Source organism: Acipenser ruthenus, chromosome 18, assembly GCF_902713425.1.
Source record: "Acipenser ruthenus chromosome 18, fAciRut3.2 maternal haplotype, whole genome shotgun sequence".
Classification (NCBI taxonomy): Eukaryota; Metazoa; Chordata; class Actinopteri; order Acipenseriformes; family Acipenseridae; genus Acipenser; species Acipenser ruthenus.
In genome coordinates, this window is record NC_081206.1 from 17,100,764 (window position 1) to 17,119,900 (window position 19,137).

The 19,137-nt window shown below is 39.4% G+C and overlaps 1 protein-coding gene across 3 annotated transcripts in view; it reads left to right on the plus strand.

Annotated features, from left to right (window-relative positions):
* LOC117973932 (regulator of G-protein signaling 6) overlaps window positions 1-19,137 on the plus strand; it is a 128,069-nt gene that overhangs the window by 82,440 nt on the left and 26,492 nt on the right. For all 3 annotated transcript variants that reach the window (XM_058991340.1, XM_058991338.1, XM_058991339.1), the window contains exons 3-4: window positions 9,834-9,933; window positions 18,721-18,771. In XM_058991340.1, coding sequence (XP_058847323.1) covers window positions 9,834-9,933; window positions 18,721-18,771 — 151 coding nt within the window. The remainder of the gene's footprint in view (window positions 1-9,833; window positions 9,934-18,720; window positions 18,772-19,137) is intronic.

Genomic DNA, 19,137 nt, shown 5'->3' on the forward strand with positions numbered 1-19,137 from the left:
AGGAGGGGGCTAACAAAGGACTGCAATCCAGGAGCAGGTCCTCCTGATTACCATGTATAGAGTTCTTATACTGGGTGAGTCTTTTATCAGCACCAAGCAGGAATGCTCCTCTCTGAAAGAACGAGTGTGTTACGAAAAATGCAATTAGCTGATACCTTCAATTACCAGCCGCTCTCAGATCACTGCGAAGGGCCTCTTGTGCATTCTCAGGAGCCTGATAATGGGTTATTTTTAATGTCCTAAAGGAGTTAAGGATACATTTCCATTTTTTTAATCCGTTCCAGTCAAGAACACTAAACAGTTCTTTCATCTACTGGGGCTTGCTGTAGAGAACTGCGTTCAAGATTTTTTTTTTTTCTGGGTTTTCAACCTGAACGCAACTTGTTTGTCAGCTTTTTCTTTTTAATTACTTTTATGTCTGAGAACCAAATAAAATATAAAACAAAGACATATAAAGTTCAGCCGTTGTTTGTGGTTGATGAATGGGAAAGTGTGGTGTTGTTTCTGCGATGCAATTCTGCAAAATGAAATTCCTTGTAAATTACATATTTTAAAAAAAAGAATACACAGGTGTTTTATTTCTTTTGAACTTCCTTATAGTTTCCATTATGTTGTAATATATGAAAAATATGGTGGTTTTTTTTACCTTTTCACTGGTCTTGTGTAAGTCCTATACTGTGAGGTTTGTTTGGGGAATCTAATTAATTGATCTACAGTGTAATGCAGGAGAAAAGAGCAGAGAAACGTATTTGTTTCCAACCAAATATACTTTATTCATATTGAAGCAAACTCAGGGCAGCTTGTCAGGTGGTGCTGCATGGAGATGAATAAAAGGAAGGAAAGGCTAATTTTCATCTCAATTCTCCAGGTAGGGTGAAACAGAAACTTTACTATGCCTAGATAGGGAAGGGCAGAGTGGCTAACTGTCCGTATGTATTGGCAGCCTCAAATGGGTGCAACAGTCCAGAACCCGGCTCAAAGCTCATATTTATACAACCACTCCTACTCCCGCCTTCAATACTGACATATATGATCCCAACCCAGTGACACACACCACCCCTCTAACAGTCCCCAGGGACTGGCTTCAGCTCTGCTGCCCATTCGCATCACTGGAAACACTTAAGAAGGGTAACCCTGTTGACATGCTACAATAGTATTGACATGACCAGTAAAAAGGTAAACTGAAGAGCCACCTCTAACAGAAATCTCAGCATTGGTGTACAATTTGTTTGACCTTTTCACTGCTCTTATGTAAATCCCATAATGTGAATAGATTTGGGATGAGCCAGTTGTGGAGGGCACTGGCTATCAGACCCCTTGATCATTCTGCTTTCCGGTGTGTGTGCTAGAATAATACCAATCCCTGATTCAATTGCAGAGAAGAGCATTTTCTCTGTGTTTAGTTGCATCTTTAGAGGTTGCATCTTTGTGATTAGTGGCTTACGCGACAGACTCGTGTCTATTGTAGTGTCTATTGCTTTCAGTAAAGTAGTGTAAGGGATGGTCAGTTTCGCTCCTGCAGAAAGAATGAACCAATGCTGAATTAAACAAACGTCCTTTTTAATAAGGTAAGGATTAGCTTCCAGAATGGGTTCTTTCTACATACTACAGGGGCTGGATTGATGGGGGACAACATTGCTTCTCCACAATAGCTCTTTATTGTTCTCTGTTGTCAGCATTATTTTACCACAAGGACTGCAGGAATCTCAACAGCAGAAATATTATAAAAGAAGGCTTGAAAACTGTAGTTTCTGAAGGCTTGAAAACAGAAACCAATGAAATATACAGAAACAAAGCCTACTAAAACTAGCAATAGAATGTTCTTGTGACATCACAACACCCAAAACGTATTTTAAGCTAAAGTGCCCTCAATGACACTGATCTCAATTCTGTACTAAGGGACAATGTTAAAACAGAGCCAGGTCCAAGTTTACCATGGTAAAACAGTTTTCTGTAAGGGGGCTGCCCTTGGTACAACAGTACCCCACTTACAGCTGAGGCAACATGGATTCTTAATTAAAACAAAGAGAACCCTGATAATTGCAATGAGGATTAGTTTCTTCACAAAATATCATGATCATTTTCCAATCTGCTCTTTCAGAGAAGGTTGTTCAAGTCAGAATGGAAATTAGTAATCAGATTACTTTATTTAATTGAGAATCTTACAGGAGACTCTGCAGTGTTTACAAAATAACACATTGCTTTATATTTGCTGTACACCATTACATTTCTCACAATTTGAGAATTCTATTTCCAGCTGATTTATCAAAATCCACGATCCACCAAAGGCAAACAAATGCATTTCTTGCAGCAGGCTGTTCTGTAACACAAAGGGAGTCGCAAATCAGAATCCTTTGCCCACTCTTTACAAAAGTTCTGTTATTTGTAGCATTTTCTTTTTGCATCACCCGTAGCTATTAAACACTCAATAGTGCTAAATTAAGAGATACTAAAAGAAACTTCAGTGACATTCAATGACAAACATTTATTTTTGGAAACCGTCTTATGTAATGTCTCAAATCCAGACCAGATGAATTGCGGTCACTGTGGAGTCTGCTAAGGGCAGTTCTCATAAGCTAAGCAAGTGCAGTACTGTAATATTACCAGTATAGTACATGTTGAAATGATCGACACAGGTCCAGCTTCAAGATGAACAATCATATATTTATATATTTAATCAGGAAGAACACAGAAAACAGGAACACTAACATATATGTAATGCCTAATGGTGGATTCTCCTTTGCTCTCCAGTTCTCTAAGTCACTCACTGCTATTATGGCCTGTTCCTGGTTTAACTACGGGAAACCCACTAGTTCAAACTCTGTAGTCCTAACTCAGACCTAAAATAAACTATACATTTCGGTCTTACACAAGATTTGGTCTGGGTAGTACTTGGATGGGGGACCTCAGTGGGAAATCAGGTGGGTTATGAAGTCATCTCAGTTGCCAGGATAGAACCTCCTAATTCCTAGTAATTCCTAGACACCGCCTAATTTTATGCAGCCCTTGGACCTTTTCATAGAAGTGAACTGTGCTTTAACATGCTTTCACTATACTTTACACTTTGCTCTACACTTTGCTATGCTTTACCAAAGTTGTGCTGCAGCAAACTCTTAAAAGAGACTACTGGTGTTATTCTCCACGGGGAATATTAGCGCCTTAAAGATGTACAGTAATATATTGAATGATCTCCTATTGACCTAAAAAAAAAAAAAAAAAAAGCCCTTTGAAGTCCTGGTCTGAATTGCTGACCTCCTTTATACTGTGTTCTCCACGGCTTCGTCAGTGACGCAGGCCTCCATGCCACAGCACTGCTTAAAAGAGTTACTCTGAAGGACGCTTTCTCCTTTAGCTCGTCTGCGGCATCTCTGTAGAGAGCTCTGCCTGGGGATATCAGGAAAGCTCTAACAGAGTTCTAACCAGAGCTTTAAAGCCCAAGCAATTTCCCATGTTAATCGTGATGAAAATCATTTCAGCTTTTCTTGTACTGTACGCTGTACCAGATTGGAGGACAAGGGAGGGAGCAGTGCAGCCTCTGCCTCAAACCAGCCCTGGACTGGAGGGAACACTCTTTCTCTTCGTATGTAAGGGAGCAGTTCAGTATCCATGCCTCAAGCCTGCCCTGGACTGGAGGGCACACCCTTTCTCTTAGCTGGTGAAAGGGGAGCAGTTCAGTCTCCGTGCCTCAAGCCTGCCCTGGACTGGAGGGAGCACCCTATCGCTTAGGAGGGCAAGGGAGGGAGCAGTTCAGTCTTCATGTCTCAAGGCTGCCCTGGACTGGAGGGAGCACCCTATCGCTTAGGAGGGCGAGGGAGGGAGCAGTTCAGTCTTCATGTCTCAAGCCTGTCTTGGACAGGTGGAACCACACTTACTCCAGTGCATAAACCTATTACGCCACCAAGACCCTGTTAGGTTTCTGCAGTTTATTAAACCATCAGTTTTGCTTAACTGCCCTAAACTGTAATAAACTGGAAATAACATAGACCAGAATGTCCTGGCTTCATTACTTTCTTTGGATGTGAGTAGGGTGTAATTAAGAATGGCAGTCATTCAACAGATAACCAGATTAAAGTGTAAAGACTCTGCCAACTTTAAAAACTGCTTCATTTAATTTTTTTTTATTTAGCAAATGCTGATATTACAAGGCTAATTTAAAAATGTGATTTGGTCAATGATCAAATATTAGGGATTATAAATATTAGGGATATGTGTCAGGCTATAATGAGTTTACCCTTAACCCCTTCACTGCCGCAGGTGTTTGTGTGCTAAAATCACATTTGGAATACATTCAAATTTCATTTCATTTCATTTGCAATCATTTGAATAGTTCTCATTGAAACTACTCACATTTTTTGCTTCACCTGAATTCAGGAGCTGCTGTTCAGTTCCAGTTACCTGCCATAGATACAGCACACTCAGGTGAGATCAGCCAAGGTGTCTTTAAAGAATTATGAGCCAGCGCCATCTAGTCATAGGCTCAAGTTTCCTTTTGCTTTGCTGGCAATGCACAGGATTGCTATAAATGGGGCTGGCACTTTCTAATATAAAGGCTGTTTGGCTCTTTGGCTGTTCTCTAGGCACGTTTCCACTCATCTTTCTAGTGCTGCCCAACACTTATACCTCGTTTCCATGAGCATGGATTGACCGCTGCTTTGGGAAAGGATCATTAAAAAATCCGGGGCAGCTCGGATTTGCATCCAATGCGGGTCAGCTAAATCAACATGGAAACGCAGTATCAGGGGCAGCAGGGTTTTCAACCTGGGTTGAGTAGTGCATGGAAACAAGGTATTACATTGCACTAACTTGTGTCTACATTCACAAACCCTAGCAGTGTAACTGCACCTAGCCTCAGGGCACTGCGTTGCGAGAGGATTCATCAACATTATACACAGCATACTTGACGTCATGTTCTTTTTATGTTATTTCTGTTTTGAACATAGCCCGGAACTTTCAAACCCCAGTTACCATCTATACACAATACAAACCAGTGCACTGACATTATTGCCTGTGTCTTCCTGGCTAGTGTCAACTCTGAATAGCATAAGAGATATTTCTCACTACAGTAAAAATTATTACATATACATCATTGTTTTTAGGTTAAACATTAGTAAGAGTAAGAAGATAGTGACATCTGCTAGTAAAGCCCCAACAGCCAATACAACTAGAACTGAAGAGCACCTCCTGAACTCATAGTCAAAGCACCTAAAAGAAAAAAAAAGAAAAGCACAGTTGTTGAGTAATTGCAATACGAACCACTCAGAATGACTGTAACCCTCATGAACATGTCTTGGGGCAAAACAAAGAAAATGTAAATAGGAAAATGTTAGGAAAATGTAGATGCCTTTAAAGGCAGGATACCCGCGGCTCAAAGATTGCCTCTTGACGTCAGTACAGCTGCGTCACCGTCTCATCACACTGCACCTTGAAATATGTATCCCTTCTCTCAATTCTCGGTTCTCTTTCCATCAGTTGTAATACAAAAAAGAATATTTTCTGTCCTCGTCTTTCCCAACTGAAATCCTTGCTGGGGATTAATTATTTAGAGGCGCTCGCACTTTTTTTTTTTATCTTGCTGTGCAGTGGAGGCATGCATGTGTGATGTCATTTATTATTTAAACCCCTTCGCTCCGGTAGCTGCGACGCAGGGATCCAATGTTTTGAATTCGGAGGTCGAGATGAGCGATCCTGAGCTTGTTTCTTGCTGTTCTTTTTTATTGCAGCCTGTCGGGATACAGTAAGGCACATGTGGGAACTAGACTTGCACCTGCTTGCACTCACATACATCAACACACAATCCTACATTACTAAACAGTAAAGTGTTACTTTGAGGCCCCCTCAGTGAAAAGGCCACCTAACACTTCCATTCCTTATAAAAGTTCTGAAAGAAACATATGTTATAGTAGGCATTTACATATCTGGTACTACACCAGGTGAAATAAATATCTGTTTTCAAGCTTTCAGATAGTTTTGTGTAATGGGCAGTGTTGTGTGATACTCTGCTGTTACGGATTCTGTCCTGTAAAACCGAGGTCCTATTGTAAGTGACTCTGCAGCAGCAGTTGTGATGCAAAGTTCACCATCTAGTCCCTGTAAATTGCTTTGGATAAAAGCGTCTGCTAAATGACTCATAATAATAATAATAATAATAATAATGATAATAATAATAATAATAGCTCTAAAACCATGAATGCGGAGGAGCCCGGCTCTTTTGCATTGTGGTTAAGATGCTTGCTTGCGTGCCCAGCCTTCACCCTGTTATAGTTGCACCTCCTTGGTCATTTCACATAAGGGTGAAATTGTACCCACCCCTTCAACTGTTTCTTTCCTGTCAGGAACCAGCTAGCTGTTTTGCCTATTGACTGACATGTTTCAGTAATATGACCCAAGACACTGCTGAGGTGAAATGACTTAGGAATAGGGTGACCAGACGTCCTGGTTTTTCATCAAAGGTCCCGGTGTCCTGACAGTTTGCTAAAAATCTTGAAAAAGTCCAGGTTTTCAGCCACTTCATGTAGCACGACACACTTTAAACACTGTTTGTCAAAATAACGTAAAACGTTTTTAGTTTATGGCACCTGCGTTGAAAACAAAATAAAATAAATTTTAAAAAAAGCAAGGTTCCGGTAATCAAGAACATTATTTTTCTAAAGTGATTAACACAATACATGCTTATTCCTCAGTGCGCCATGTATTTTAATTCAGTTTATATTCAATATGAATCTACAATTGTGCGTAATACTGTAATTTTGTAGCTGTTCAGTTCTGGCGGGATTTAGCCCAGACACAGCAGCGAGAGGTTGCAAGCATCCGAATCCACCAGGTTAAACCACATCAACATCGTCAATAAATAGAGCCTGACGCAGTAAAAAAAAGAAAGAAAAATGCCAAAACGTAAATGTATTTTTAATGATTTAATTTATTATTATTATTATTATTATTATTATTATTGAACTCAATATAAAAGTAAGCAATACGTATAACAGAATATGGCTAATAATTATCTACAAATTATACACCCAGGAGTGTACTGAAATTAGCTAGCTGCTTAAAAAAAAGATAACACTAAGAGTGAGAGGATGGCTATTTAAATAACCATTAAAATAGCCTATATTTAAATGGTTTAATTAGTCTTGTCAATTATTTAACAGTGTGTTTTGAGCTTTGAAAATCTGGTCACCCTACTTAGGAATTCCAAGTGTAAAAAATGTCCTGGCATGGAAACTGAAAACTTTCTTTCCACCTAATGTAGTACAGATTTCATGTTTTAAAATTAGCCATGCAAAAAAAATGAAAATTTGCAGTAGCATGTGTAAGCATTGTTCCCCCATCCTAAAAAAAAAAATCTTCATTTTTCATATACATTTTTGTAATCTAAAATAGCTTTGAAGGCATGACTCATAATGTTCATAATGTTTAATAGCCCAGCCCCCCTATTCCCACACTATTTCACATCATGGGTATAAAAGAAGAGAAATTAAATAAAACACATTAGCGCCCCGTGTGAGCCCCTCTCTTCTCTCCTCTCTGCTCTTTCAAACAGCTGTATTGACTCCAATTGGGATAGCAGGCAGGCAGGCACTAGCTGAGTGATTGCACCTTTCAGGACTAAATGCAGCTGTCTCCAGTAAGTACGGAGAAATTGCCCCGTCATTTTCACTTCATTCACAAGGGAATAAAAACAGCAATCATCCTGCTGAGGCACTCAGCTTCCAAGACAGGAGTCATTTTATTGATATCAGTGTCTACATATTGCAGTCACATCTCTGTCTTTAGCTGCGTTCATTAAAAGGCTGAAAAGACTTTATTTCAAAACATTCCCTGGCATTAGTATAACAAAGCCCCTCGCTGCTTTGTTACCGTGCCACCCTGCACTATAATTTGTGATGTTTTGTTGTCCTATTCACTTCCTGTGGTACAGGAAATAGGCCCCTACCTCCTGAAACATGGGAGGCATTAAATGAGAGTGTGGCTCAGGTGGGATTCTATTTCCAGTATGTGCAAATAAAAGAAATCTCAACAACAGTACTTTTTCAGCTCAATTCAAATGATGTTTACCGATATGTACTGTATAGTGGATTACTGCGTTCTTTCGCAAATAACGATTTTGTTAACAGCCATCCTCAAATGTACGTCCATGGAACAATCTGTTTCTATAACAAATACAATGTCTGGAAAAGAGTTTAAACCTAAATTAAACGGCTGAATTACTTTCCTTGTGTTAAGCTCTGCCTAGTCATGTGTTGTGATTTGGAACAGCATGATTCACCTGGTCATTCAGTCATTGGATTTGATCAAATAAAAGTCATTTTATGAGAGGTATAAGGCTCCATGGTTTAGTCAGCTACCTTTATAAATGTTTACCATAATGAAAGCATAGCAAAGTGTAATAAAGAACAGTGAAAGAATGGTGCAGCATAGGTAAGCATGGTAAAGCGCAGAAAGGTATGGTGAAGCATATTAAAACCCATTGTAAGCTGTGGTAAATGCTTTGTATAACCATGGGGGGGAGAAGCATGGTAAAACTGTAAAATGACGTGGCAAACCTTTATAAGGGTATTGCTTCCTCTCCGCCTCTCCCTGTACTCTCCTTGTCCCTTCTGTCTCGCACTCTGATGCTAATTTTAGATTCTATCTAAGGTAATGACGCATCACTGGAAGGTGTGATTGTGTCTCTGCCTCTGGGGAATGGGATTGACGGCTATCTGACCTCTCTCTGCTTCTATTTTTTGATGTTGTAGCTGTTGTCATCACTCTTTTTGTTGCTGCCTGGTTGCCGTGGCTACTAGAGCGTGTTGTGTAAGTTTGATTAGCTGGAGTCGGAACTCTGTTCTGTGGCTTCTTGGACTGTGAGAACTGTTAGCTGTGTTGCGAGGTAGATGGATCCCATTGTCTAGTTGAGCCTTGTGAAGTATATTTGGAGAGCTAGTTCAGAGAGACTTGATTGCCATAATTAGTGAAAGTTTAGATTTGTATTGGTGAATGGGTATATACTTACTACTGGTAATAGAATAGCCACCTTTCCCAGTCAATATTAAAAGTGTGTTGTCTGTGTGTTTTAATTTTGTATTTAATAAAAGCCATCATAATTCAATTTGCTGGAAGTGTGTAATTGTAAGTAATTGGCAAGCGAACCCTCTGGTCGCTAAGTGCAATAAAGCATATTTTAATGATACGCTTGGTGATGATAAATGGCAGAATGAATTGAAGTGAAAGAGCAGGGACTGCTTGTTCTGATTACTAGGGCGGCAGGGAAACGCACTGCACTCCCCACAGCGAATGGAGAGGAGAGGGGGGTTGCAGTACGCTGACTGGATAACAACACTCCTCAGGACTGACTCAGTAGGTATATTCTACTTCCCTGGAGATGCTGCTTGTGTATATTTATTTTGTCCTGGATGTTTTCTCTGAATTTAAAGGTCACAGTGTCCCTTAGTTGATCAAGTTCAGCTAGCAAGCGTTAAAGCTACAGTGTCCCGCATTAGAGTGTTCAGCTTGCAAAGCCTTTTGGAGTCTGATCTTGTCAGCTGCTCAGAAGGCCAGGCCTGCTCAGTACTTGTAGAATTGGATAGGAGGGACTTGGCAGTGGGAGATGCCATTGAGGCCCTGCATTAGTTGTGGACAGCCTTGAGCAGAATGTGAACCCATGTTCGGTTGGCCAGCAAAATTGCCTGTGAAACTTTTAGAGTCTGGATCTGACATCACTAATGCCCCCAGATACAAGTTTCAGACATTTCAGTACACCAAAATCACCAACCAATCAACTAAATGTGACCTTAATGTTATGCTGTCTCTCCCCTCTCTAAACCTCTCTCTCTCTTTTCATTCTCTTGCAGATCGAGGATATCATTTACCGGATACAGGATGACAAGGCTGGGGGAGTGCCCATCCGGACGGTAAAGAGCTTCCTGTCCAAGATCCCCAGTGTAGTGACAGGTACATACAGGTCCTAGCAGTTTATACTGCAGCAGAGTGGAGTAGTGGTTAGGGCTCTGGACTCTTGACCGGAGGGTTGTAGGTTCAATCCCAGGTTGGAGACACTGCTGCTGTACCCTTGAGCAAGGTACTTTACCTAGATTGCTCCAGTAAAAACCCAACTGTATAAATGGGTAATTCTATGTATAAAAAAAAAAAAAAAAAAAAAAAAAAGTGATATCTGTATAATGTGAAATAATTTATAATGTGTATAATGTGATATCTTGTAGAAATTGTAAATCACCCTGGATAAGGGTGTCTGCTAAGAAATAAATAATAATACTAATACTAACACTCTTCAAAACCATGCAAGTTCTAGCTGAATATTCAATGCATGGTCAGCCTATGGCTCGTGTTTTATAATGTTGTCCCTGTGTAGATATTCCCTCGGTAACCAAGCTCTGACATTTGAATATATTACAGATGCAGCGCTTTGGATATTCAAGTTTATGGTTCCTTCTATCTGATTGGTCTTATAATAAACAGCGGCACTTTTCCAGCGTAGGTACAGTCGTCAGCTCAGGTTGAAGGAGGTGCCACTGTATGGAACTTTAATAACTAAACTGACATGGGCTTGAACTGAGCCATGGCACATACATTTCTATTTCAATTGAGATGCGAGCTTTGTTCGGGGCTGTAATATAACTGCATGGCTATAATTACATGTTTATCAGTTGTGAAACGACTCACCCACTCGGGTTCGTTGCCCCTTTAAAAATACGACCCAGGACACAAGAAATTGAGTTTGTAAGCGCAGTCGCGCTATTATTTTAATAAACACAAAAAATAAACAAAATATAAACAAACACCTAACTCCCACTGGAGCGCTAACTAAACAGGTTTTTCCCTCACTACCTTGCAGGACGGCTAAGCCGTTTACCTGCTAGTAAAAACCACAACCACACAGGTTTAACACCACACTTACGACTGCTCGGAAGCAGAGCACCCTCCTTCTGCCTCCTTCTACTCAGCAGCCCTGTGCAGACAAGCTGCGCGTCTTAAATACCCTGCACCTGGTTTTAATTTACAATTGTACCCAGGTGCGGGTGATAATTAATCAATAAACAAATTAACTAAACAATAAAACAATTAAACAAAATATGCATTTCTTTCGCAGGGAGGTTTTAACCCCCTCCCTGCTGTCTCTCACAACCCTCTATCTCACACAGTATAACTGCATGGTTGAGGGCATATTAACATGGTTTGGGTTGGGTTTGTGCTGTTCGAATGAATGGCTGTCCTTCGATTGGCTGAAACGAACTTGAGCGTGGAAGAAATACCAACGATCACTAAAATTTTACACTGGCAGTGACAGCGCTAGGCATAAGCAGACTAAGCAAAAGCTTAGGGCCCCAAGCAGTCCAAGGGGGCCCCGATTCAGAGGGATTATACTTCTTTATTGACCAGAACTTAGAATGCTGTAGTATTGTACTGATTTAAAAATAGACTATGTATTTTTTTCGATGAACGCGATCCTGAAACAAAAATCTAGTAACAAAATGAGATGGGCGTCTAAGCTGGCAGTGACAGAAACCTCATTTTTAGTCCTCACTGAGGACAAGTTTATTCATGAAAAAGAGGGTGTTTATGAGTTCACGAGGAAATAGACTGGTACACAAATTTAACTAGTTATGTTTTTTAAGTATTTACTTATAATGTCTTCTCAGAAAACTTTTGGCAAATACATTTACAAACAGTAGGGTCTTCACAGGGCAGTACTGTACATGCACAATGTGCAGCAGGGCTGTCCAAACTACAGCCTGCGCAAGCTGTCTTCATCCGGCCCCCGGCGCAATGCAATTTAACCATTAAAAGCGGCACTCTCCTATACATAAAACCAAACCATTTTGAGAGATCGCAGGAGACAGCCTAATAGGAGGCATAATTGGAATTAACAGAAAAAAAAGAAAAAAAATTAAAAGTTAAGTGACTATTTATTACCTCGGTGAGGTGGGACCGAGGACGTCACTCCGCGGAGGAGCCTATCGGCAGCTTTGATATAAAATGCTCAGCGAATACATGCAAGCAGGCATATCCCAAAAGTATCATTGGAGGTCATCTTCTCTTTCAGGGAAACGGGGTTACATCCGTAACCTATCGTTATGCGGTGAAACAACAGATGGTGCCCCAGCAATGATCGGTGAGCATTTGTAGTGAAACTCTGCCTGTTTGGGAAGCACGCTTAAGAGCACAATGTTGTGCACGTCCTGTCATTAAAAGCTGTCATTGACAGTTTTTCCAATGAAAGTATCCGCAAATCAATGGGGAAATATGTGTTGATTATATCAGCCTTGATTGCAGAGTTCAAAAAGCAATTTAAAGACTTTTCAGTGATTGGCAAGAACATTCAGATGTTCTCTTCACAGTGAATATTGATCAAACACCTGAGAACTTGCAGTTGGAACTCATTTAACTGCAGTGTGATAACATGCTTCACAGTCGCAAATCAAGAATTTTACAAGTGTCTGGACAAGACCTGTTTCCTCCAATTGAGACGATGAGTTTGTTTGATTCAACATATATATGTGAAAAGACGTTTTCTATAATGAACATAAACAAGAATCGCCTGAGATCAAGTCTAACCGATGCCCATCTCCGGGACATACTGTGACTGGCAGCCACAAATCTCACACCAGACACCCAGATACTCAAGTCCAAGACTCATTTTGCAATTTACAGGTTTATCAACGTAAAGGAGTGGGTAATAAAAAATATTTCTGCTTAGGGCCCCCAATCAGCTAGCACCGCCACTGCACACAGGATCAAGTTTTTATTCTAGAAGAGCTTGGAGAATTCAACATAGTAAAGTGTGGTAAAGCACAGGAAAACTTGGTAAATCCCTATTATGTTTTGGTAAAAGATGTCCATGATAAATACATGGAATATGCTTGGGAGAAGCACAATGAAATGCATTTTTTTTTTGGCTCAAAACTGCATTTATGGAAAAAAAATGTGTATTTGTTTTCATTCCAGCCAGAGTTTGTGATGCACACATATCCCAGGGGAAACATAAATATGATATTGTTCATATTGCTGTCCTACCGTGATGATGATCTCAGTAGCGTCTAGGGAAAGTGTGACTTACATTTTATTATCCAAACATGGGCAGTCAGAGAACAGGCGATTCATGTTTGTTATAGTATTAGAGGAAAATGAAAGTAAAATATTAAAGTGAAACCCATTAACCTCCAAGCTGCTGTCCCCCACTCGGCACGCTGTAAGGACAGCATAACGTGTGTTTATTGCATATGCAAAACTGAGTTAGGCACTTTTCACTCAAGAACGTTCAACTACATTTCAATGGTATTCATAGACACCCTCTTAGCCAGACATGGCAAAATGTGAAATGTAAACACAGTTTAGCTGTATCAATGTCAAGTATGCGTTTTGAGTTGCTTGATCCAGTGTCACAGTGCTCTGGTCTAAATGTAATGTATTTCTTTCAACTTAAAAAATCCTTTGAGTGCATTGCATGAGAGAGAAAGAGCCTTAGTGTAAGTTCTATATTTTGATTAGCATCTTAATATTAAAGTGATTGTTGCTGCTAATATAACTCCATTCATTTTCCATGCTATGCACATTTATTTTCTATAGGTCTCATTTTATAACACCTGATACTACACTTTGTTAAAGAAATACAACCAACCAGCTGCTTCCCCTATTGACAGATACACTTTGCAGCCAGTAAGCTTTTACCAGGAAGTAAATCAATAACAGACTTCCTAGAAAATGGAAGTGTGGTCCAGTGGTTAAAGTCCAGGGCTTGTAACCAAAAGGTCACTGGTTCAAATCCTATCTGTGTGACCCTGAGCAAGTCACTTAATCTCATTGTGCTCCTTCCTGCGGATGAGATGTTAAATCAATGTCCTATTGTATGTACTATGAAAGACGCTATATTAAAAGAAGACAAAGCAAGCAAATAGAGAGCTTTTGTTTCCCTAGAGAAGTACCAGATGTCATGTTTTAAAATGAAACACATGTCTGAGATATTACATGTGTATTTCAAAACTGCACATCATGAGACCCATATAGTGAATGGAAGCACATTTTATCATGTAAATATTGGACAAAAATAACCTTTTTTTAAGCACAGTTTTATTTAAAAATGGACACTGGCCAAATAGATAAATGGACTGATGTGTCCTGGCTTGGAAAATTCAGTAACCTGCCTCAAATCTCAAAACCTCAGTCATTTACAAGCCCGTAATGTGCAGTATGGTGTACTTATCTAACCCCATACACAGTAAAAATCAATTGATGTTCAGAGCGTGAAAGAACTCAAGATTATGACCTCCTGAATGAGTCTTTTTGATGGATTTAATAAAGTCCCATGTATTGTAACGGTTCCAGGCTGTTGTTGGTTTCATTAACACACAGCAGGTGTTTTTCTTGCTTTTTCTTTGTGTATGTGTGAAAGAATTGGAGTCTGGCATCAAAAGTGTGAATTCACAACCCCAGAATAAAACAAAAAATAAACCATTTGTTCCTGTTGAGAAGAGTCATCTAACAGCTTTTTGTTTTTTTTATAGAGCTTTCTATTATGCATGTGCCAAGCTTGCAGAAGTACTATTCCATCCATCAAACTGTGTTATGAGAAGTTCTAAAGGCATGGCCATGTGGTGTACAGGGTCAGTCAGGGGAGCACTGGTTCCTGGCTGTATGAAGTCCACAGGGAACATTGGCTGTAGCATTCCCACAGGTTAGGGAAGCAAAAACAGCAGTTTCTCCTCAGCAGGCTACAGTGGACTCTACTGGCCTTTGTTCTTCCAGGGGCTGGTAGTTTGCCGGCATCATAACATGAACATCACATACACTATATGTATGTATACATCAGTAGGATCAGGGTGAGTTTTTATTAAGATTTCAACAAGGCGGCAACATTCAATACCATTAAAATTGACTCACAATGAGAGACCACTACAGTGATATTCACCAGTTACTTGTTTTTTTCATTTCATCTTGGCTGATCAATGTTCTTCAACTACATATGGGGACACAAAAAGCCAGCACAAAAAGACATTTTTCAAATACAGTAATAATGTTTAATCACATGTAAGCTAAGGCCAAAAGTTTTGCATCACCCTAGAATGAACTCATTGTGCTTCATAAAGTCGAATGAAACCTGTTGAATAATGTTATGTTAACTTAATTAATGAAATACCGCTTTGTATTTTTCATATACGGAACGAAAAACAGACAAAATTGACAAATGTGATATTTTGAAATTTAACGTGAAATACTTTACTACTATTATGGCTTCCGGTAGACTTTTGCGATATCATTTTGTAGTTTCTTTGATTACATGATATTAAACAATAGAGCTAAATTATGTTCATCTATCTATCTATCTGTATATATATATATATATATATATATATATATATATATATATATATATATATATATATATATATATATATATGTATATACAGACGTGCTCAAATTTGTTGGTACCCTTACAGCTCATTGAAATAATGCTTCATTCCTCCGGAAAAGTGATGAAATTAAAAGCTATTTTATCATGTATACTTGCATGCCTTTGGTATGTCATAGAATAAAGCAAAGAAGCTGTGAAAAGAGATGAATTATTGCTTATTCTACAAAGATATTCTAAAATGGCCTGGACACATTTGTTGGTACCCCTTAGAAAAGATAATAAATAATTGGATTATAGTGATATTTCAAACTAATTAGTTTCTTTAATTAGTATCACACATGTCTCCAATCTTGTAATCAGTCATTCAGCCTATTTAAATGGAGAAAAGTAGTCACTGTGCTGTTTGGTACCATTGTGCACCACACTGAACATGGACCAGAGAAAGCAAAGGATAGAGTTGTCTGAGGAGATCAGAAAGAAAATAATAGACAAGCATGGTAAAGGTAAAAGTAAAGGCTACAAGACCATCTCCAAGCAGCTTGATGTTCCTGTGACAACAGTTGCAAATATTATTAAGAAGTGTAAGGTCCATGGAACTGTAGCCAACCTCCCTGGGCGCGACCGCAAGAGGAAAATCGACCCCAGATTGAACAGAAGGATAGTGTGAATGGTAGAAAAAGTATAACTGCCAAAGAGATACAAGCTGAACTCCAAGGTGAAGGTACGTCAGTTTCTGATCGCACCATCCGTCGCTTTTTGAGCGAAAGTGGGCTCCATGGAAGAAGACCCAGGAGGACTCTACTTTTGACAGAAAAAACATAAAAAAGCCAGACTGGAATTTGCTAAAATGCATATTGACAAGCCACAATCCTTCTGGGAGAATGTCCTTTGGACAGATGAGTCAAAACTGGAGCTTTTTGGCAATTCACATCAGCTCTATGTCCACACATGAAAAAATGAAGCTTCCAAAGAAAAGAACACCATACCTACAGTGAAACATGGAGGAGGCTCGGTTATGTTTTGGGGCTGCTTTGCTGCGCCTGGCACAGGGTGCCTTGAATCTGTGCAGGGCACAATGAAATCTCAAGACTATCAAGACATTCTGGAGCGAAACGTACTGCCCAGTGTCAGAAAGCTCTGTCTCAGTCGTAGGTCATGGGTCCTCCAACAGGATAATGACCCAAAACACACAGCTAAAAGCACCCAAGAATGGGTAAGAACAAAACATTGGACTATTCTGAAGTGGCCTTCTATGAGTCCTTATCTGAATTCTATCGAACATCTACGGAAAGAGCTGAAACTTGCAGTCTGGAGAAGGCACCCATCAAACCTGGGACAGCTGGAGCAGTTTGCTCAGGAAGAGTGGACCAAACTACCTGTTAACAGGTGCAGAAGTCTCATTGAGAGCTACAGAAAACGTTTGATTGCAGTGTTTGCCTCTAAAGGTTGTGCAACAAAATATTAGGTTAGCGGTCCCATCATTTTTGTCCATGCCATTTTCATTTGTTTTATTATTTACAATATTATGTTGAATAAAAAATCAAAAGCAAAGTCTGATTTCTGTTAAATATGGAATAAACAATGGTGGATGCCAATTACTTTTGTCAGTTTCAAGTTATTTTTCAAGAAAATTGTGCATTCTTTGTTTTTTGTGGAGGGATACCAACAAATTTGAGCATGTCTGTATATATATATATATATATATATATATATATATATATATATATATATATATATATATATATAACACATATATAATTGTCTCAGTCCTGAAATTCAAGGTGATGCACAACTTTTGGCCATAGCTATATAAAGATCACTTCCTTTGTGTGCTCACTGCAAGCAGGGTTGGCTGCAAGAGCGTGGCCACAAATTGATGCACGATTAAGTATTCATTATATAGCCCTGTGCGCCTTCAACCTGAGCTTTCAGTGTAATTCATGAAGTGTGGGGAGGCTAACCAGGGCTGTCAGGCTGCTTCAGGGTATCACATTACTGCTTACTTACAAGACGTGCTATCTATCCCTCACATCGAAATCACAATCAACATTCAATGTCAAGCCAGCGGTGTCAGGTGTCTCTTTTCACCAGGACCCGTGCTTCTTGTCTTAATGAGTTGCACAGTATGAGGCCACCCGTGATAAAACTGCTATAGTTTTTTTTGGTCTGATATCATTAACTTTTGTGACCCCATACTCAAGGAGAGACTAAAACTTGCATTAGAACTCTAATTAGGCGATGCAAATTGTCTATATTTTGTTTACCCAGTTTAATAAATAAAGGAATGGAGTTTTATTTTTAAATAAAGTAATACATGTTCTACAGAGTTTAAGTTGTATTTCCTAGTTCATCTTAATCCCTATGAAATCTATCTTCCTTTACGATATGCTTTACCTCCTCTTTGACTGCTCACGGTATATCTCCTAATTTATTAACAGATATTTTGTTTTGCATGTGGTGTTTGAGTATGTACAGAAACAAGCAGAATGTCATTCAAACAATTGAGATAGTTGTGTGTTGCTCTAGTTTTCCCATAAAGTTTAATCCTGTATATAGTTGTGGAAGTTGCTCAGCCCTTATTGTAATTTGGCAGGAGTACTGACGAGGACAGGGAATATATTTCATGTTTGGTACATAGTTAAAATGACTGCTAGGAAAGGTTACAGAAAATACCCTATTTTTTATTCTGGGATTTGCAGAGAACTTCATGTGAATGTTTATGAAAGACGAGGGGCTATAGCTGACTTACAAAAAAATTTAAAAACCAAAAACTAACTTCTACTGAGATCACACTATACTATAATCCCAGCGTTTCATGAACCATTAGCAGACCTCAGGATTACCAGCAATGGCAACACAATGGATTTGGAACAAATACTGCACAGTGCAGTGGTTGTGATATTGTAGCTAACCGGTAGCTATGCTTCTATGCTCAACATACGTGTAACTTTCTTATAAAATATTTATAGTCAAAAAATGACTATATTATGATAAAATACACTTCGTTTTCTGGTCTCCAGTCCCATTTTCTAAAACTCAACCCCCACCACTTATTACATTCAGCTCAATACCCTGCCATCATACGTCCTGCTTATGAAACATGTGTTAGTTACATCGATGTAAAAGTTACATTCAATTTTTCTTTTCATTCGCGCTGAGCAGCAGAGCGTCACTCAATACCTTCTCACTGGAAGTGCATTGCAACTGCTGAAGAACATTTTAATACTGGGAAAATCTAAGGTAAAAGATAAAAGTAATATGCACGAAGTGGCACACTTCAGAGTTTGACACACAACATATTTGTTATGGACATGCTTGCTCCCTTTATGTTGTAATTGTACAATATTTGAGTCTTGATTTCTTTTCATTAGGTGCTGACATTGTGCAGTGGCTGATGAAAAACCTAATCATTGAAGACCCAGGTAAGCGCTCGCACACACAAAGACACACATAGAGTCGCACACACAGAGATAGTCACACACACACACACACACACACACAGAGTCGCACTCACGCACACAGAATCACACACACACACAGTTACACATATAGAGTAACACACACACACACACACAATTCTAAGATTCCTGTAGACCCTCAGTTCCATTAATGATTTTACACAACACAATAAATTCCCTTCCTGGAGGAAGGTAATAGGTAATAGTACCACACCCGACTCAGGAAGTGAATGAAGTGAATATTACCTGGAGGCTGTAAGGTCCAGTGGTTAAAGAAAAGGGCTTGTAACCAGGAGGTCCCCAGTTCAAATCCCACCTCAGCCAATGACT